This window comes from Coregonus clupeaformis, chromosome 10 (genome assembly GCF_020615455.1).
Source record: "Coregonus clupeaformis isolate EN_2021a chromosome 10, ASM2061545v1, whole genome shotgun sequence".
NCBI lineage: Eukaryota > Metazoa > Chordata > Actinopteri > Salmoniformes > Salmonidae > Coregonus > Coregonus clupeaformis.
Window position 1 is genome coordinate 1,241,767 of NC_059201.1, and position 21,582 is coordinate 1,263,348.

The following is a 21,582-nucleotide window of genomic DNA, read 5'->3' on the forward strand; positions in this document are numbered from 1 at the left end:
AAATTAGTGGGGGAACGAAATCAACGGAGCAACGGATCAAATATAAAATCAACTCATTATGCCTTTACATAGGATTTTGGACCGAATGTAAGTAACCACATTGTCATCTCCACCTGCATGGTATAAGTCCTGGCCGGACGGATACCTTGATAGATACCTTGATAGCTCCGTATCTACAGACGGGGTTCTATTCCATCCGTAGCGCTGAAGAGCCGCTGTGTAGCACCATTGACAATTAAAGGCAATGTTCCCGTGGTCGCAGAGACTGCGTTCACGGTAAACGTTGCATATGTTGGCTCAATCAGAAATTACCTTTACACACTGGTGGAAAAAGTACCCAATTGTCATACTTGATTAAAAGTAAAAAATACCTTAATTAAAAATGACTCAAGTAAATGTGAAAGTCACCCAGTAAAATACTAATTGAGTAAAAGTCTAAAAGTGTTTGGTTTTAAATATACTTAAGTATCAAAAGTAAATGTAATTGCTAAAATATACTTAAGTATCAAAAGTAAAAGTATAAATCATTTCACATTATATTAAGCAAACCAGACGGCACAATAATATATATATTTTTTACAGATAGCCAGGGGCACACTCCAACACTGACATAATTTACAAACAAAGCATTTGTGTTTAGTGAGTCCGCCAGATCAGAGGCAGTAGGGATGACCAGGGATGTTCTCTTGATAAGTGCGTGCATTGGACCATTTTCCTGTCCTGCTAAGCATTGAAAATGTATCCACTACTTTTGGGTGTCAGGGAAAATGTATGGAGTAAAAAGTGCATTATTTTCTTTAGGAATGTAACGGGGTGAAAGTAAAAGTTGTCAAAAATATAAATAGTAAAGTAAAGTAGAGATACCCCAAAAATCTACTTAAGTAGTTTTTGAAAGTATTTTACACCAATTAATTAATCTTCTGCGATACCTCGGCGATACAGATTGAATTCAACCCTAGGTCTGTCTATCAAAAGGATGGTCAGTCATTGCCTGTCTGTTGTCTGTCTGTCTGTCTAAGTTACTTGCGTAACTTTGCGTTCCAAGTGGTACCCTATTCCCTATATAGTGCACTACTCTGATCAAAAGTAGTGCACTTTATAGCTAGGGAATAGGGTGCCATTTGGGACGCAGGCCAGGTCGGTGTGGAGGCTGCCAGGTCAGTGTGGAGGCTGCCAGGTTGGAGTGGAGGCTGCCAGGTTGGTGTGGAGGCTGCCAGGTTGGTGTGGAGGCTGCCAGGTTGGTGTGGAGGCTGTTCAACGGTTCTACTTGTCTTGGCTGTATTTCTTCGTTTTCTCCTCTGCCAGTGGACTCGCTGTGGACGCAGCTGAAATATTGGACCCGTACGCACACACAGGGAGAGAAAGAGAGAGAGAGAGAGAGAGAGAGAGAGAGAGAGAGAGAGAGAGAGAGAGAGAGAGAGAGAGAGAGAGAGAGAGAGAGAGAGAGAGAGAGAGAAAGAAATATCGATCAGTGAGATAAGGCTAGATATTTGTCCTCTTACCACTCCTCTATATCCTGTACAATGACGATTAGTCTGTTCGAGAACCAACACTTCCTGAAGATTGCGGACGACTCTGTAATAGTTAGTCTCCTTAATGCCGATGAAACTGCCCATGGCCCTGTTGTTGATGACGTTGTACGTTGCTGTGACAGTGCATTCTTACAACTGAATATGATTTCAGGCGTCAACCCCCTACCCCTCAGACCACTGTCATCAAAGGCCAGATGGTAGACACTGTAGACAACACGTACCTTGGCACAGTAATTGATAACAAATTGGACTTTGAGTGTAACACTGACATGTTTTGTATGAAGGGCCAGCAACAACTTTTTTTGTCTCAGGAAACTGGAAAAGTTCCAGATAGACAGGACCTTGATGACTCTTTTTTATAAGTCGTACGTAGAGTCTGTCTTAACATTTTATTTTATTTGCTGGTACGGCAACCTTGGGGTCAAAGCTAAAAATACACTTGCTAGAATAGTGAAAGTGGTCAGTAAGATCAGGGTAGTCCAGCAGAGTACTCTGGCTGACCTGTACAACAGACAAGGAGGAGGAAGGTAGAATCCATCCTGTCTGTCTCTCTGACCTGTACAACAGACAAGGAGGAGGAAGGTAGAATCCATCCTGTCTGTCTCTCTGACCTGTACAACAGACAAGGAGGAGGAAGGTAGAATCCATCCTGTCTGTCTGACCTGTACAACAGACAAGGAGGAGGAAGGTAGAATCCATCCTGTCTGACTGACCTGTACAACAGACAAGGAGGAGGAAGGTAGGATCCATCCTGTCTGTCTGTCTGACCTGTACAACAGACAAGGAGGAGGAAGGTAGAATCCATCCTGTCTGTCTGACCTGTACAACAGACAAGGAGGAGGAAGGTAGAATCCATCCTGTCTGTCTGTCTGACCTGTACAACAGACAAGGAGGAGGAAGGTAGAATCCATCCTGTCTGTCTGTCTGACCTGTACAACAGACAAGGAGGAGGAAGGTAGAATCCATCCTGTCTGTCTGACCTGTACAACAGACAAGGAGGAGGAAGGTAGAATCCATCCTGTCTGTCTGTCTGACCTGTAGAACGGACAAGGAGGAAGAAGGTAGAATCCATCCTGTCTGTCTGACCTGTACAACAGACAAGGAGGAGGAAGGTAGAATCCATCCTGTCTGTCTGACCTGTACAACAGACAAGGAGGAGGAAGGTAGAATCCATCCTGTCTGTCTGACCTGTACAACAGACAAGGAGGAGGAAGGTAGAATCCATCCTTTCTGACTGACCTGTACAACAGACAAGGAGGAGGAAGGTAGAATCCATCCTGTCTGACTGTCTGACCTGTACAACAGACAAGGAGGAGGAAGGTAGAATCCATCCTGTCTGTCTCTCTGACCTGTACAACAGACAAGGAGGAGGAAGGTAGAATCCATCCTGTCTGTCTCTCTGACCTGTACAACAGACAAGGAGGAGGAAGGTAGAATCCATCCTGTCTGTCTGACCTGTACAACAGACAAGGAGGAGGAAGGTAGAATCCATCCTGTCTGACTGACCTGTACAACAAACAAGGAGGAGGAAGGTAGGATCCATCCTGTCTGTCTGTCTGACCTGTACAACAGACAAGGAGGAGGAAGGTAGAATCCATCCTGTCTGTCTGACCTGTAGAACAGACAAGGAGGAGGAAGGTAGAATCCATCCTGTCTGTCTGTCTGACCTGTACAACAGACAAGGAGGAGGAAGGTAGAATCCATCCTGTCTGTCTGTCTGACCTGTACAACAGACAAGGAGGAGGAAGGTAGAATCCATCCTGTCTGTCTGACCTGTACAACAGACAAGGAGGAGGAAGGTAGAATCCATCCTGTCTGTCTGTCTGACCTGTAGAACAGACAAGGAGGAAGAAGGTAGAATCCATCCTGTCTGTCTGACCTGTACAACAGACAAGGAGGAGGAAGGTAGAATCCATCCTGTCTGACTGACCTGTACAACAGACAAGGAGGAGGAAGGTAGGATCCATCCTGTCTGTCTGACCTGTACAACAGACAAGGAGGAGGAAGGTAGAATCCATCCTGTCTGACTGACCTGTACAACAGACAAGGAGGAGGAAGGTAGAATCCATCCTGTCTGACTGACCTGTACAACAGACAAGGAGGAGGAAGGTAGAATCCATCCTGTCTGACTGACCTGTACAACAGACAAGGAGGAGGAAGGTAGAATCCATCCTGTCTGTCTGTCTGACCTGTACAACAGACAAGGAGGAGGAAGGTAGAATCCATCCTGTCTGTCTGACCTGTACAACAGACAAGGAGGAGGAAGGTAGAATCCATCCTGTCTGTCTGGCTGACCTGTACAACAGACAAGGAGGAGGAAGGTAGAATCCATCCTGTCTGTCTGACCTGTGCAACAGACAAGGAGGAGGAAGGTAGAATCCATCCTGTCTGTCTGACTGACCTGTACAACAGACAAGGAGGAGGAAGGTAGAATCCATCCTGTCTGTCTGACCTGTACAACAGACAAGGAGGAGGAAGGTAGAATCCATCCTGTCTGTCTGACCTGTACAACAGACAAGGAGGAGGAAGGTAGAATCCATCCTGTCTGTCTGACCTGTACAACAGACAAGGAGGAGGAAGGTAGAATCCATCCTGTCTGTCTGACCTGTACAACAGACAAGGAGGAGGAAGGTAGAATCCATCCTGTCTGACTGTCTGACCTGTACAACAGACAAGGAGGAGGAAGGTAGAATCCATCCTGTCTGTCTGTCTGACCTGTACAACAGACAAGGAGGAGGAAGGTAGAATCCATCCTGTCTGTCTGACCTGTACAACAGACAAGGAGGAGGAAGGTAGAATCCATCCTGTCTGTCTGACCTGTACAACAGACAAGGAGGAGGAAGGTAGAATCCATCCTGTCTGTCTGACCTGTACAACAGACAAGGAGGAGGAAGGTAGAATCCATCCTGTCTGTCTGACCTGTACAACAGACAAGGAGGAGGAAGGTTGAATCCATCCTGTCTGACTGACCTGTACAACAGACAAGGAGGAGGAAGGTAGAATCCATCCTGTCTGTCTGTCTGACCTGTACAACAGACAAGGAGGAGGAAGGTAGAATCCATCCTATCTGTCTGTCTGACCTGTACAAAAGACAAGGAGGAGGAAGGTAGAATCCATCCTGTCTGTCTGTCTGACCTATACAACAGACAAGGAGGATGAAGGTAGAATCCATCCTGTCTGTCTGACCTGTACAACAGACAAGGAGGAGGAAGGTAGAATCCATCCTGTCTGGCTGACCTGTACAACAGACAAGGAGGAGGAAGGTAGAATCCATCCTGTCTGTCTGTCTGACCTGTATAACAGACAAGGAGGAGGAAGGTAGAATCCATCCTGTCTGTCTGTCTGACCTGTATAACAGACAAGGAGGAGGAAGGTAGAATCCATCCTGTCTGTCTGTCTGACCTGTACAACAGACAAGGAGGAGGAAAGTAGAATCCATCCTGTCTGTCTGACCTGTACAACAGACAAGGAGGAGGAAGGTAGAATCCATCCTGTCTGTCTGTCTGACCTGTACAACAGACAAGGAGGAGGAAGGTAGAATCCATCCTGTCTGTCTGACCTGTACAACAGACAAGGAGGAGGAAGGTAGAATCCATCCTGTCTGTCTGACCTGTACAACAGACAAGGAGGAGGAAGGTAGAATCCATCCTGTCTGTCTGTCTGACCTGTACAACAGACAAGGAGGAGGAAGGTAGAATCCATCCTGTCTGACTGACCAGTACAACAGACAAGGAGGAGGAAGGTAGGATCCATCCTGTCTGACTGACCTGTACAACAGACAAGGAGGAGGAAGGTAGAATCCATCCTGTCTGTCTGACCTGTACAACAGACAAGGAGGAGGAAGGTAGAATCCATCCTGTCTGTCTGACCTGTACAACAGACAAGGAGGAGGAAGGTAGAATCCATCCTGTCTGTCTGTCTGACCTGTACAACAGACAAGGAGGAGGAAGGTAGAATCCATCCTGTCTGTCTGTCTGACCTGTACAACAGACAAGGAGGAGGAAGGTAGAATCCATCCTGTCTGTCTGACCTGTACAACAGACAAGGAGGAGGAAGGTAGAATCCATCCTGTCTGTCTGTCTGACCTGTACAACAGACAAGGAGGAGGAAGGTAGAATCCATCCTGTCTGACTGACCTGTACAACAGACAAGGAGGAGGAAGGTAGAATCTATCCTGTCTGGCTGTAGCCACCCCCTACCCCATGAGTTCCATCCTGTCTGACTGTGCCCAGCCCCTACACCACAAGTTCCATCCTGTCTGACTGTGGCCAGCCCCTAAACCATGAGTTCCATCCTGTCTGACTGTGGCCAGCCCCTACACCATGAGTTCCATCCTGTCTGACTGTGGCCAGCCCCTACACCATGAGTTCCATCCTGTCTGACTGTGGCCAGCCCCTACACCATGAGTTCCATCCTGTCTGACTGTGGCCAGCCCCTACACCATGAGTTCCATCCTGTCTGACTGTGGCCAGCCCCTACACCATGAGTTCCATCCTGTCTGACTGTGGCCAGCCCCTACACCATGAGTTCCAGGTCTTACCCTCTGACTCCCCATTTAGATCCCCCCCCTCTGTTACGACTAACAGGAACAAGCACTCCTTCACACCTATGGCCATTAGCCTTTTCAATACATTTTTATTTATTTATTTAGAAGGAGGTGGTCTAGGGATGATGATGAGGAAGATGATGATGATGATGACGAGGAAGGTGATGTTGATGTTGATGTTGACGATGTTCTTTTGTTTTTTTGTCAGCACATTATTTATGTGTTGTTGACGAGACGATCTGAGAATGCACAGAGCGCTTGACTTAGTAGACAACTGTGGCTTGCTGTACTTCAGTGCTGCTGCTAAAGTGGATCACTAGTAGGCCTACAGTATATAGCAGTATAGATGGCTGTCAGCCCTATGACTTGATGGACTAGCTCATTGTATTCACCAGGACTGTCTGTCGTTGTGATCCAAGTGGATTTTACATGCTGTTTTTTATGCTCCCTCTCCTGCTAAACCAATTGCCCTCTGGGAAAAATCTAGTTGAAAGTTGATCTTGAGAGCTTGTCATCTTTTTCCTACATTATTTCTGTCAACTTTTTTTTTTTTTTTTTTTTTTTAAATCTCTTCAAAAAATATTGATGTACGTTCAATGGTACAGTCAGTATGCAGTATTTTATCATACTAAAATATTTCCAATGGCACACACTATTGCAGGCACGTTGCTGAATGTTGCTGTGCTCTGAAACTACAGCCTGTGATCAAAGCACTATCACAGATGTTTGCTCCATTAATATGCAAAATGAGGCCACATAGTTAAATCGTTTAACAGATACAAATAAATATAAATAAACACTGTCTGTCTGAATTCTAAATGATCCCATTGACTGATCATTGATGGTTTCAAAGGGACCAGGATAGTGTCTCTCCTGTCTGCCATGGCTGCAGTGATTCAACCTACCTGCTTGTGTGTGTTGTTGTTGTTGTTGTGATGATGATGATGTTGCTGCCATGGGAATGGTGGAACATCCCCCTTCCTCCTCAGAGAGGGGGCACTCACGTCCCCCTGCAGCTTCTGATAGACTGTCCCGCGAAAACTCTGCTGCAAACACAGAAAGTGTCCTTTATTGAATAGAATGGCACTGACTGTTAAAACGCTCAAATTCATACATTCCAAATTCCATTATTCCAGTTCCATTCCTGTTGTTATTGTATTGTGGTGACAAGAGAGAAGCACATTTTCAGTCTGATGCAGAGTGACTTCTAAAGGCTGATCTTTAAACCAGTCATTCTAGAACATTGGATCTAAATCTATGGTTCCGCTCTGACTTTCACTAGACCAGAGTGTTAAATCCTTTCCTGCATCTTCATCCTCTATTCTGACAAACTATGGGGAAAAAACATAGTGTGTCGCCCATTGAGTATCAAAGGCACCAATACTGTGCCCGTATTGTAGAACACATATCCAGTAAATCTGGCTCCATCCAGCCACAGCAGGGATAGCTCTAGGGTTAATTTTACTGCTGAATTTAAAACAGTTGGCAAGGTTGGAGGTGAGCAATGCTACCAGGACTGCATTTAATTTTCCCATTTATTACCTACGTTTCACTCTCTCTCTCTCACCGCCTTCTCTCTCTCTCCCTATCTCTCTCACACCCGTCTCTCTACCTATCTCTCTCTCTCACACCTGTCTCTCTCCATATCTCTCCCAACCCCTCTCTCTCCTTATTCCTCTCTCACACACCTCTCTCTCTCTATCTCTCTCTCACACCCTTCTCTCTCCCACCCCTCTCTCTCTCTCTATCTCTCTCACACCCCTCTCTCTCCCTCTCTCTCTCACACCTGTCTCTCTCCATATCTCTCCCAAACCCTCTCTCTCCTTATCTCTCTTTCACACCCCTCTCTCCCTATCTCTCTCCCACCCCACTCTCTCCCACCCCTCTCTCTCTCCATGTCTCTCCCCCACCCCTCTTTCTCCCTATGTCTCTCTCACACCCCTATCTTTCCCTCTCTCTCACACCCCTCTCTTTCCCTCTCTCTCCCTATCTCTCTCACACCCCCCCTCTCTCTCTCTCTATCTTCCTCTCTCTCTCTATCTCTCTCTCACACTCCTCTCTTTCCCTCTCTCTCTCTCCCTATCTCTCTCACACCCCCCTCTCTCTCTCTATCTTTCTCTCTCTCTCTATCTCTCTCTCACACCCCTCTCTCTCTCTCTCCCTCCCTATCTCTCTCTCACACCCCTCTCTCTCCCTCTCTCTCTATCTCTCTCTCCCTCCCTATCTCTCTCTCACACCCCTCTCTCTCTTCCAACCCTTCTCCCTTTTCCCCCCTCCCCCCATCCTTACCCTCCATCTGGCAGCGCAGCTTCTCGAAGGCCTCTGCAGTGACCTTTTCCTCGGTTCCCCAGGCCTCGTCGTCCTCCGGTAGCTCCAGATCCTCCTCCCCGGTGGGCAGAGCATCTGGGCTGGGTCTGTCTGACAGACAGCTCTCTGAGGAACACTCATCACCTGGAGTAAAATCATATACACTCATCTTCCACACCTATATATTGTGTTACATATATGGAGCTGGTGAAAACACATTTAATTTGCAATCAATCAATCATTCAAATCAATCAGTCAAATGTATTGCAATCAAGCCCTTTTTACATCAGCAGTGTTTTTACGTCACCAAGTGCATAGCCCTTTCCCCTCACTGCCCGTCAAAATGGCAGATTTTTTCATTGATAAGCGGCTAAATTGGAGCGCAGTGGCTGTACAGTAGCATGCTATACATGACGTCAGAGTTCAGGTTCTCCTCCTCACAGCGCTGTATGGGTTTTGACTGACAGAGCTCAGGTTCTCCTCCTCACAGCGCTGTATGGGATTTGACTGACAGAGCTCAGGTTCTCCTCCTCATAGCGCTGTATGGGTTTTGACTGACAGACCTCAGGTTCTCCTCCTCATAGTGCTGTATGGGTTTTGACTGACAGAGCTCAGGTTCTCCTCCTCATAGTACTTCCTCATGCTGTATGGGTTTTGACTGACAGAGCTCAGGTTCTCCCTCCTCATAGCGCTGTATGGGTTTGACTGACAGAGCTCAGGTTCTCCTCCTCATAGCGCTGTATGGGTTTTGACTGATCAGAGCTCAGGTTCTCCTCCTCATAGCGCTGTATGGGTTTTGACTGACAGAGTTCAGGTTCTCCTCCTCATTGCGCTGTATGGGTTTTGACTGACAGAGCTCAGGTTCTCCTCCTCACAGCGCTGTATGGGTTTTGACTATCAGAGTTCAGGTTCTCCTCCTCACAGCGCTGTATGGGTTTTGACTGACAGAGTTCAGGTTCTCCTCCTCACAGCGCTGTATGGGTTTTGACTGACAGAGCTCAGGTTCTCCTCCTCATAGAGCTGTATGGGTTTTGACTGACAGAGTTCAGGTTCTCCTCCTCACAGCGCTGTATGGGTTTTGACTATCAGAGTTCAGGTTCTCCTCCTCACAGAGCTGTATGGGTTTTGACTGTCAGAGTTCAGGTTCTCCTCCTCACAGAGCTGAATGGGTTTTGACTGACAGCCTTTATAAACTTGAGCACAGCGTGACAAGAAGATGCCCCCATCCCTCCCCCTAATTGGGCTACTTTTGAACATCTGTTGTTGTCTGAGTGAAGAAAATGCTGTAAATTGAGAGGAGTCAATGTGTTCCGAAAGATGAGATGTTGAGGATTATAATAAATGCCGCTTTGATATCATACAAGCAAACCACACAGCCATGAGTCCAAATGTGCACTTCACATGTCCATATTATCATACCCTGTGTTGTCCTTAACAGAATGAGCATATGATCCTCATATTGTGAAGAAAACTATCAGCGGAAACACACACTTGAACGCACTCAAGACTCCATTCTACGCGCACCAAAATTACAATCTGTTTATCTGAAGTGAATTTTGAAAGCCTAACACTCTTAGATCTTATTGTATGACCTAGCTAGCCATGTTGGTCATAGAATAATGTTTCAAACGATGCCCACCTGACCCAGATTGCGATTTACACTGAGTGTACAAAAAATTAAGAACACCTTCCTCATATTGGTGTCGAAAGCGTTCCACAGGGATGCTGGCCCATGTCGACTCCAATGCATCTCATGGTCGTGTCAAGTTCGTTGGACGTCCTTTGGGTGGTGGACCATTCTTGATACACATTGTTGAGCGTGAAAAACCCAGCAGCGTTGCAGTTCTTGACACACACCGGTGCGCCTGGCACCTACTACCATACCCCGTTCACAGGCTCTTAAATATTTTGTCTTGCCCATTCACCCTCTGAATGGCACACACACCACACACAATCCATGTCTCAATTGTCTCAAAGCTTAAACATCTTTATTTATCCTGTCTCCTCCCCATCATCCCTGGTCCTATCACTCCTAGAGTGCTGTCCAGTTATATGGTCATCTGCAGCAAAGAAAGATCTAGAAAAGCTCAAAATCGCTCAAAACAGGGCTGCCAGATTAGCTCTTCATTGCTCTATCCATATGAATATTATCCAAATGCATCAGAATCTCTCATGGCTTCACGTTGAAAATCAATTACTATCCAGTCTTCTGATTTTCTTTATGAATGTTATATATATTTTTTAAAACACAGTATTTTTCAGACCAGTTAGTACATACTAGCAACACGCATTACAACCAAACAAGACAGGTAAATCGCCTTAAATCTACAGTTTTATATAGAGACATAGCTGAATGGAACTCTTTACCAATCCATATTTCTCAGGCAAAAAAGTAAATCCACCTTCAAGAAAAAACTAAAAGAACATCTAATGAGGTAGACCATGTGACAGGAAATAGAAATCATCAACTGAATGTTAAATGTGTTACCAGTCAGGTATTTTAATTGTCTGTATTGTCTACTTGTTAAATGTTTGTAAAGTCTCGTTTATAATGTCTTATTAATTGGTGTTGCACCCCAGGAAGATTAGCTAACGTTATGGCGTTAGCCAATGGTCCTCTGTAGCTCAGCTGGTAGAGCACGGTGCTTGTAACGCCAAGGTAGTGGGTTCGATCCCCGGGACCACACGTACACACCAAAAAAAAATGTATGCACGCATGACTATAAGTCGCTTTGGATAAAAGCGTCTGCTAAATGGCATATTATATTATTATTATTATCCTAATAAAAATGCACAAATTCACAAATTCATCTACACTGATTGAAGTGGATTTAACAAGTGATATCAATAAGGGACCATAGCTTTCGCCTGGATTCACCTGGTCAGTCTATGTCATGGAAAGAGCAGGTGTTCTTAATGTTTTGTACACTCAGTGTACAACTGGAAAGTTTTTTGATTGCCTGAAAAACATCAGTAATTGTGTGATGGTGGGGACGCAGGGCTGTGTTCCGAACAAAAAAACGACAAGTCTGCTTGCTTCAGTTCCTCAATAGCAGAGCTAGGAGAGCTAACTAAAAAAAGCGGAAAAATTAGTCACTTCATTGAGTCATAAAAGTGCATTAAAATTACATAGGCATTATGTTACTGAATGCATCCAAAGTATTTTCAGATTTCGTTGTTGACAAATGTTGTGAAAAGTACAGTAAATGTAAAATGCACATAAAATCAACAGTGTAATGTTTGGATTCAGTCTTGTGTCAGGTGAACAGTTGTGTCCTCACCTTTGGTCTGATAATATCCCCATAATGTGTTTTCTTTCAATTGCTACCACGGTCATGCATAGGCTTTGAATAGTTCTTCTGTTAAGAACATTTACATTTGGCCCTATCCATATAGGTCAATTTCCACAAGTGTGGACGAGTGTACGGGGTTAACAGTAACCGAGCCTAAACACCCCAAAAGAGCAAGCAATGCAGAAAGGAAAGCACATTTGAAAATCTCCCTAAAAGGAAGGAACCTAGGAAACAGACAGTAAAGTACAATCTCATCTCACCTCCACCCTGCTGCTGCTTGTACAGGTGGTGCTCTACCATGAACTGTAACTCTGTAGGGAGGGAGGGAGGGAGAGAGGGAGAGAGGGAGAGAGGGAGGGAGAGAGGGAAGGAGGGAGGGAGGGAGGGAGGGAGGGAGGAGGGAGGAGGGAGGGAGAGAGGGAGGGAGAGAGGGAGGGAGGGAGGGAGGGAGGGAGGGAGGGAGGAGGGAGGGAGAGAGGGAGGGAGGAGGGAGGGAGGGAGGGAGGAGGGAGGGAGGGAGGGAGGGAGGGAGGGAGGGAGGGAGGGAGAGGGAGGGAGGGAGGGAGGGAGGGAGGGAGAATATACGATTACAGGTGTCATAGTTATAGTACATGCCATTATGAACTCAACATATTCACCATCTTGCTGTAAGTGCATAACATACCCAGATATTAAGACACAGAGCCGAAACAAACTGGTTAGATAGGTGAAGAGCATAACCAGTGCTTTTATCCAGCCATCATTAGCTCTAATGAACCAACACAACCTTCTCAAGAACGCTCATTACAGTTGAAGCCGCTCGCAATGAGTGACTCACCCAGTGTTATGGTGTGTGGGCGATGACTATACCTTGGTCTCTCTTGGACAAATGATCAATGAAACTAACAATACAGTCTTAGAACAACGGTTTCAGAAAGGATTCTTCTGCAGAAGGAGAAGGGTATTTTGGTTCCAGTTTTTATCTTAAAGGAGCCTGTCTGAAATGACATTATGGTGATGCACACTTGATGTGTCACCTTCTCTACATTTCTAAGCTATATGTTGTTACCTTTCATGGTGGGCGTGCCTCTTGCTCCTTTCCTCCTCTGCCTGGGAGAGTTCAACAAGGCTGCCTGTCAACAGAGATCAATAAGGTCAGATGATATTCATTTGCTATCCAATGGTTTATTTAATTATTATTATTTTTATTACAGTACCCGTTATTCCCAGGTGGTCTCCCATCCCAGTACTAACCGGGCCACAAGCTTATTTATTTAGCCCGTTTTCTCCCTGAATTAGGTCCCTTGGCTCATCTCTGCTACTCCTCAACGGGCTCGGGAGAGGCGAAGGTCGAGTCATGCGTCCTCCGAAACATGACCCGCCTGTTTCTTGTCACACTGCTCGCTTAACCAGGATGTCAGCCGCACCAATGTGTCGGAGGAAACACCGTTTGACTGACAACCGGAATCAGCTTGCAGGCGCCCGACCCTGTCACAGGGAGTTGCTAGAGCACAATGATCCAAGGAAAGCCCCACCGGACAAACCCTCCCCTACCGGTCACAGCCGGTTGTTACACAGCCTGGGATCCAACCCCAGGCTGTAGTGGCACCTCAGCACTGCGACGCAGTGCTTTTGACCGCTGCACCACCAATGGTTTCTAGTTACTAATGATTTCTCAATGAATACATTCCATAGGAAGGACACAGTTGATTACCTTGTATAACTGGTTTGGAAGACGGTCTTCGTCGATTTCTGTAGCAGGGAAAATGAGAGATGGGTTGTGAAATATACTGTAAAATACAGTGTAAACAACAACAGCAACATTATTGACGAAACAATTCATTTACACCCACACACAGACTTGTTCCAGTATATAGTCCTATAACTCTACCAGACTACAGCTGTGTTCCAGTATATAGTCCTATAACTCTGCCAGACTACAGCTGTGTTCCAGTATATAGTCCTATAACTCTGCCAGACTACAGCTGTGTTCCAGTATATAGTCCTATAACTCTACCAGACTACAGCTGTGTTCCAGTATATAGTCCTATAACTCTACCAGACTACAGCTGTGTTCCAGTATATAGTCCTATAGCTCTGCCGGACTACAGCTGTGTTCCAGTATATAGTCCTATAACTCTGCCGGACTACAGCTGTGTTCCAGTATATAGTCCTATAACTCTGCCGGACTACAGCTGTGTTCCAGTATATAGTCCTATAGCTCTACCAGACTACAGCTGTGTTCCAGTATATAGTCATATAACTCTGCCAGACTACAGCTGTGTTCCAGTATATAGTCCTATAGCTCTGCCAGACTACAGCTGTGTTCCAGTATATAGTCCTATAACTCTGCCGGACTACAGCTGTGTTCCAGTATATAGTCCTATAGCTCTACCAGACTACAGCTGTGTTCCAGTATATAGTCCTATAGCTCTGCCAGACTACAGCTGTGTTCCAGTATATAGTCCTATAAATCTGCCGGACTACAGCTGTGTTCCAGTATATAGTCCTATAGCTCTACCAGACTACAGCTGTGTTCCAGTATATAGTCATATAACTCTGCCAGACTACAGCTGTGTTCCAGTATATAGTCCTATAACTCTGCCAGACTACAGCTGTGTTCCAGTATATAGTCCTATAACTCTACCAGACTACAGCTGTGTTCCAGTATATAGTCCTATAACTCTGCCAGACTACAGCTGTGTTCCAGTATATAGTCCTATAACTCTGCCAGACTACAGCTGTGTTCCAGTATATAGTCCTATAACTCTGCCAGACTACAGCTGTGTTCCAGTATATAGTCCTATAACTCTGCCAGACTACAGCTGTGTTCCAGTATATAGTCCTATAACTCTGCCAGAATACAGCTGTGTTCCAGTATGTAGTCCTATAGCTCTGCCAGACTACAGCTGTGTTCCAGTATATAGTCCTATAGCTCTGCCAGACTACAGCTGTGTTCCAGTATATAGTCCTATAACTCTGCCAGACTACAGCTGTGTTCCAGTATATAGTCCTATAACTCTGCCAGACTACAGCTGTGTTCCAGTATATAGTCCTATAACTCTGCCAGACTACAGCTGTGTTCCAGTATATAGTCCTATAACTCTGCCAGACTACAGCTGGGTTCCAGTATGTAGTCCTATAGCTCTGCCAGACTACAGCTGTGTTCCAGTATATAGTCCTATAGCTCTGCCAGACTACAGCTGTGTTCCAGTATATAGTCCTATAACTCTGCCAGACTACAGCTGTGTTCCAGTATATAGTCCTATAACTCTGCCAGACTACAGCTGTGTTCCAGTATATAGTCCTATAGCTCTGCCAGACTACAGCTGTGTTCCAGTATATAGTCCTATAGCTCTACCAGACTACAGCTGTGTTCCAGTATATAGTCCTATAACTCTGCCAGACTACAGCTGTGTTCCAGTATATAGTCCTATAACTCTGCCAGACTACAGCTGTGTTCCAGTATATAGTCCTATAACTCTGCCAGACTACAGCTGTGTTCCAGTATATAGTCCCTATAGCTCTGCCAGACTACAGCTGTGTTCCAGTATATAGTCCTATAACTCTGCCAGACTACAGCTGTGTTCCAGTATATAGTCCTATAACTCTGCCAGACTACAGCTGTGTTCCAGTATATAGTCCTATAGCTCTGCCAGACTACAGCTGTGTTCCAGTATATAGTCCTATAACTCTGCCAGACTACAGCTGTGTTCCAGTATATAGTCCTATAACTCTGCCAGACTACAGCTGTGTTCCAGTATATAGTCCTATAACTCTACCAGACTACAGCTGTGTTCCAGTATATAGTCCTATAACTCTACCGGACTACAGCTGTGTTCCAGTATATAGTCCTATAGCTCTGCCAGACTACAGCTGTGTTCCAGTATATAGTCCTATAACTCTGCCGGACTACAGCTGTGTTCCAGTATATAGTCCTATAACTCTGCCAGACTACAGCTGTGTTCCAGTATATAGTCCTATAGCTCTACCAGACTACAGCTGTGTTCCAGTATATAGTCATATAACTCTGCCAGACTACAGCTGTGTTCCAGTATATAGTCCTATAGCTCTGCCAGACTACAGCTGTGTTCCAGTATATAGTCCTATAACTCTGCCGGACTACAGCTGTGTTCCAGTATATAGTCCTATAGCTCTACCAGACTACAGCTGTGTTCCAGTATATAGTCCTATAGCTCTGCCAGACTACAGCTGTGTTCCAGTATATAGTCCTATAACTCTGCCGGACTACAGCTGTGTTCCAGTATATAGTCCTATAACTCTACCAGACTACAGCTGTGTTCCAGTATATAGTCCTATAACTCTGCCAGACTACAGCTGTGTTCCAGTATATAGTCCTATAACTCTGCCAGACTACAGCTGTGTTCCAGTATATAGTCCTATAACTCTACCAGACTACAGCTGTGTTCCAGTATATAGTCCTATAACTCTGCCAGACTACAGCTGTGTTCCAGTATATAGTCCTATAACTCTGCCAGACTACAGCTGTGTTCCAGTATATAGTCCTATAACTCTGCCAGACTACAGCTGTGTTCCAGTATATAGTCCTATAACTCTGCCAGACTACAGCTGTGTTCCAGTATATAGTCCTATAACTCTGCCAGAATACAGCTGTGTTCCAGTATATAGTCCTATAGCTCTGCCAGACTACAGCTGTGTTCCAGTATATAGTCCTATAGCTCTGCCAGACTACAGCTGTGTTCCAGTATATAGTCCTATAACTCTGCCAGACTACAGCTGTGTTCCAGTATATAGTCCTATAACTCTGCCAGACTACAGCTGTGTTCCAGTATATAGTCCTATAACTCTGCCAGACTACAGCTGTGTTCCAGTATATAGTCCTATAACTCTGCCAGACTACAGCTGTGTTCCAGTATGTAGTCCTATAGCTCTGCCAGACTACAGCTGTGTTCCAGTATATAGTCCTATAGCTCTGCCAGACTACAGCTGTGTTCCAGTATATAGTCCTATAACTCTGCCAGACTACAGCTGTGTTCCAGTATATAGTCCTATAACTCTGCCAGACTACAGCTGTGTTCCAGTATATAGTCCTATAGCTCTGCCAGACTACAGCTGTGTTCCAGTATATAGTCCTATAGCTCTACCAGACTACAGCTGTGTTCCAGTATATAGTCCTATAACTCTGCCAGACTACAGCTGTGTTCCAGTATATAGTCCTATAACTCTGCCAGACTACAGCTGTGTTCCAGTATATAGCCCTATAACTCTGCCAGACTACAGCTGTGTTCCAGTATATAGTCCTATAACTCTGCCAGACTACAGCTGTGTTCCAGTATATAGTCCTATAACTCTGCCAGACTACAGCTGTGTTCCAGTATATAGTCCTATAACTCTGCCAGACTACAGCTGTGTTCCAGTATATAGTCCTATAACTCTGCCAGACTACAGCTGTGTTCCAGTATATAGTCCTATAGCTCTGCCAGACTACAGCTGTGTTCCAGTATATAGTCCTATAACTCTGCCAGACTACAGCTGTGTTCCAGTATATAGTCCTATAACTCTGCCAGACTACAGCTGTGTTCCAGTATATAGTCCTATAACTCTGCCAGACTACAGCTGTGTTCCAGTATATAGTCCTATAACTCTGCCAGACTACAGCTGTGTTCCAGTATATAGTCCTATAACTCTGCCAGACTACAGCTGTGTTCCAGTATATAGTCCTATAACTCTGCCAGACTACAGCTGTGTTCCAGTATATAGTCCTATAACTCTGCCAGACTACAGCTGTGTTCCAGTATATAGTCCTATAACTCTGCCAGACTACAGCTGTGTTCCAGTATATAGTCCTATAACTCTGCCAGACTACAGCTGTGTTCCAGTATATAGTCCTATAGCTCTGCCAGACTACAGCTGTGTTCCAGTATATAGTCCTATAACTCTGCCAGACTACAGCTGTGTTCCAGTATATAGTCCTATAACTCTGCCAGACTACAGCTGTGTTCCAGTATATAGTCCTATAACTCTGCCAGACTACAGCTGTGTTCCAGTATATAGTCCTATAACTCTGCCAGACTACAGCTGTGTTCCAGTATATAGTCCTATAACTCTGCCAGACTACAGCTGTGTTCCAGTATATAGTCCTATAACTCTGCCAGACTACAGCTGTGTTCCAGTATATAGTCCTATAACTCTGCCAGACTACAGCTGTGTTCCAGTATATAGTCCTATAACTCTGCCAGACTACAGCTGTGTTCCAGTATATAGTCCTATAACTCTGCCAGACTACAGCTGTGTTCCAGTATATAGTCCTATAACTCTGCCAGACTACAGCTGTGTTCCAGTATATAGTCCTATAACTCTGCCAGACTACAGCTGTGTTCCAGTATATAGTCCTATAACTCTGCCAGACTACAGCTGTGTTCCAGTATGTAGTCCTATAACTCTGCCAGACTACAGCTGTGTTCCAGTATGTAGTCCTATAACTCTGCCAGACTACAGCTGTGTTCCAGTATATAGTCCTATAACTCTGCCAGACTACAGCTGTGTTCCAGTATATAGTCCTATAACTCTGCCAGACTACAGCTGTGTTCCAGTATATAGTCCTATAACTCTGCCAGACTACAGCTGTGTTCCAGTATATAGTCCTATAACTCTGCCAGACTACAGCTGTGTTCCAGTATGTAGTCCTATAGCTCTGCCAGACTACAGCTGTGTTCCAGTATATAGTCCTATAGCTCTGCCAGACTACAGCTGTGTTCCAGTATATAGTCCTATAACTCTGCCAGACTACAGCTGTGTTCCAGTATATAGTCCTATAACTCTGCCAGACTACAGCTGTGTTCCAGTATATAGTCCTATAACTCTGCCAGACTACAGCTGTGTTCCAGTATATAGTCCTATAACTCTGCCAGACTACAGCTGTGTTCCAGTATATAGTCCTATAACTCTGCCAGACTACAGCTGTGTTCCAGTATATAGTCCTATAGCTCTGCCAGACTACAGCTGTGTTCCAGTATATAGTCCTATAACTCTGCCAGACTACAGCTGTGTTCCAGTATATAGTCCTATAACTCTGCCAGACTACAGCTGTGTTCCAGTATATAGTCCTATAGCTCTGCCAGACTACAGCTGTGTTCCAGTATATAGTCCTATAGCTCTGCCAGACTACAGCTGTGTTCCAGTATATAGTCCTATAACTCTGCCAGACTACAGCTGTGTTCCAGTATATAGTCCTATAACTCTGCCAGACTACAGCTGTGTTCCAGTATATAGTCCTATAACTCTGCCAGACTACAGCTGTGTTCCAGTATATAGTCCTATAACTCTGCCAGACTACAGCTGTGTTCCAGTATATAGTCCTATAACTCTGCCAGACTACAGCTGTGTTCCAGTATATAGTCCTATAACTCTGCCAGACTACAGCTGTGTTCCAGTATATAGTCCTATAACTCTGCCAGACTACAGCTGTGTTCCAGTATATAGTCCTATAACTCTGCCAGACTACAGCTGTGTTCCAGTATATAGTCCTATAACTCTGCCAGACTACAGCTGTGTTCCAGTATATAGTCCTATAACTCTGCCAGACTACAGCTGTGTTCCAGTATATAGTCCTATAACTCTGCCAGACTACAGCTGTGTTCCAGTATATAGTCCTATAACTCTGCCAGACTACAGCTGTGTTCCAGTATATAGTCCTATAACTCTGCCAGACTACAGCTGTGTTCCAGTATATAGTCCTATAACTCTGCCAGACTACAGCTGTGTTCCAGTATATAGTCCTATAACTCTGCCAGACTACAGCTGTGTTCCAGTATATAGTCCTATAACTCTGCCAGACTACAGCTGTGTTCCAGTATATAGTCCTATAACTCTGCCAGACTACAGCTGTGTTCCAGTATGTAGTCCTATAACTCTGCCAGACTACAGCTGTGTTCCAGTATATAGTCCTATAACTCTGCCAGACTACAGCTGTGTTCCAGTATATAGTCCTATAACTCTGCCAGACTACAGCTGTGTTCCAGTATATAGTCCTATAACTCTGCCAGACTACAGCTGTGTTCCAGTATATAGTCCTATAACTCTACCAGACTACAGCTGTGTTCCAGTATATAGTCCTATAACTCTGCCAGACTACAGCTGTGTTCCAGTATATAGTCCTATAACTCTGCCAGACTACAGCTGTGTTCCAGTATATAGTCCTATAGCTCTGCCAGACTACAGCTGTGTTCCAGTATATAGTCCTATAACTCTGCCAGACTACAGCTGTGTTCCAGTATATAGTCCTATAACTCTGCCAGACTACAGCTGTGTTCCAGTATATAGTCCTATAACTCTGCCAGACTACAGCTGTGTTCCAGTATATAGTCCTATAACTCTGCCAGACTACAGCTGTGTTCCAGTATATAGTCCCTATAACTCTGCCAGACTACAGCTGTGTTCCAGTATATAGTCCTATAACTCTGCCAGACTACAGCTGTGTTCCAGTATATAGTCCTATAACTCTGCCAGACTACAGCTGTGTTCCAGTATATAGTCCTATAACTCTGCCAGACTACAGCTGTGTTCCAGTATATAGTCCTATAGCTCTGCCACACTACAGCTGTGTTCCAGTATATAGTCCTATAACTCTGCCAGACTACAGCTGTGTTCCAGTATATAGTCCTATAACTCTGCCAGACTACAGCTGTGTTCCAGTATATAGTCCTATAACTCTGCAAGACTACAGCTGTGTTCCAGTATATAGTCCTATAACTCTGCCAGACTACAGCTGTGTTCCAGTATATAGTCCTATAGCTCTGCCAGACTACAGCTGTGTTCCAGTATATAGTCCTATAACTCTGCCAGACTACAGCTGTGTTCCAGTATATAGTCCTATAACTCTGCAAGACTACAGCTGTGTTCCAGTATGTAGTCCTATAGCTCTGCCAGACTACAGCTGTGTTCCAGTATATAGTCCTATAACTCTGCCAGACTACAGCTGTGTTCCAGTATATAGTCCTATAACTCTGCCAGACTACAGCTGTGTTCCAGTATATAGTCCTATAACTCTGCCAGACTACAGCTGTGTTCCAGTATATAGTCCTATAACTCTGCCAGACTACAGCTGTGTTCCAGTATATAGTCCTATAACTCTGCCAGACTACAGCTGTGTTCCAGTATATAGTCCTATAACTCTGCCAGACTACAGCTGTGTTCCAGTATATAGTCCTATAACTCTGCCAGACTACAGCTTGTGTTCCAGTATATAGTCCTATAACTCTGCCAGACTACAGCTGTGTTCCAGATATAGTCCTATAACTCTGCCAGACTACAGCTGTGTTCCAGTATATAGTCCTATAACTCTGCCAGACTACAGCTGTGTTCCAGTATATAGTCCTATAACTCTGCCAGACTACAGCTGTGTTCCAGTATATAGTCCTATAACTCTGCCAGACTACAGCTGTGTTCCAGTATATAGTCCTATAACTCTGCCAGAATACAGCTGTGTTCCAGTATATAGTCCTATAACTCTGCCAGACTACAGCTGTGTTCCAGTATATAGTCCTATAACTCTGCCAGACTACAGCTGTGTTCCAGTATATAGTCCTATAACTCTGCCAGACTACAGCTGTGTTCCAGTATATAGTCCTATAACTCTGCCAGACTACAGCTGTGTTCCAGTATATAGTCCTATAACTCTGCCAGACTACAGCTGTGTTCCAGTATATAGTCCTATAACTCTGCCAGACTACAGCTGTGTTCCAGTATATAGTCCTATAACTCTGCCAGACTACAGCTGTGTTCCAGTATATAGTCCTATAACTCTGCCAGACTACAGCTGTGTTCCAGTATATAGTCCTATAACTCTGCCAGACTACAGCTGTGTTCCAGTATATAGTCCTATAACTCTGCCAGACTACAGCTGTGTTCCAGTATATAGTCCTATAACTCTGCCAGACTACAG

At 44.9% G+C, this 21,582-nt stretch overlaps 1 protein-coding gene across 2 annotated transcripts in view; it reads right to left on the bottom strand.

The window, feature by feature from the left end:
* Positions 1-819: 819 nt before the first annotated feature.
* The window catches only part of LOC121574741 (protein phosphatase 1 regulatory subunit 1A), a 106,542-nt gene continuing 85,779 nt past the window's right edge, over positions 820-21,582 (bottom strand). Inside the window, exons 3-8 of one of the 2 annotated variants that reach the window (XM_041887296.2) lie at positions 13,372-13,409; positions 12,727-12,790; positions 11,939-11,989; positions 8,368-8,529; positions 6,984-7,121; positions 820-1,325 (exon numbers count right to left, since the gene is read on the bottom strand). In XM_041887296.2, coding sequence (XP_041743230.2) covers positions 1,264-1,325; positions 6,984-7,121; positions 8,368-8,529; positions 11,939-11,989; positions 12,727-12,790; positions 13,372-13,409 — 515 coding nt within the window. In that variant the 3' untranslated portion in view covers positions 820-1,263. Of the gene's footprint in view, positions 1,326-6,983; positions 7,125-8,367; positions 8,530-11,938; positions 11,990-12,726; positions 12,791-13,371; positions 13,410-21,582 lie in introns of both variants that reach the window. The other variant, XM_041887295.2, reaches the window with a different exon arrangement.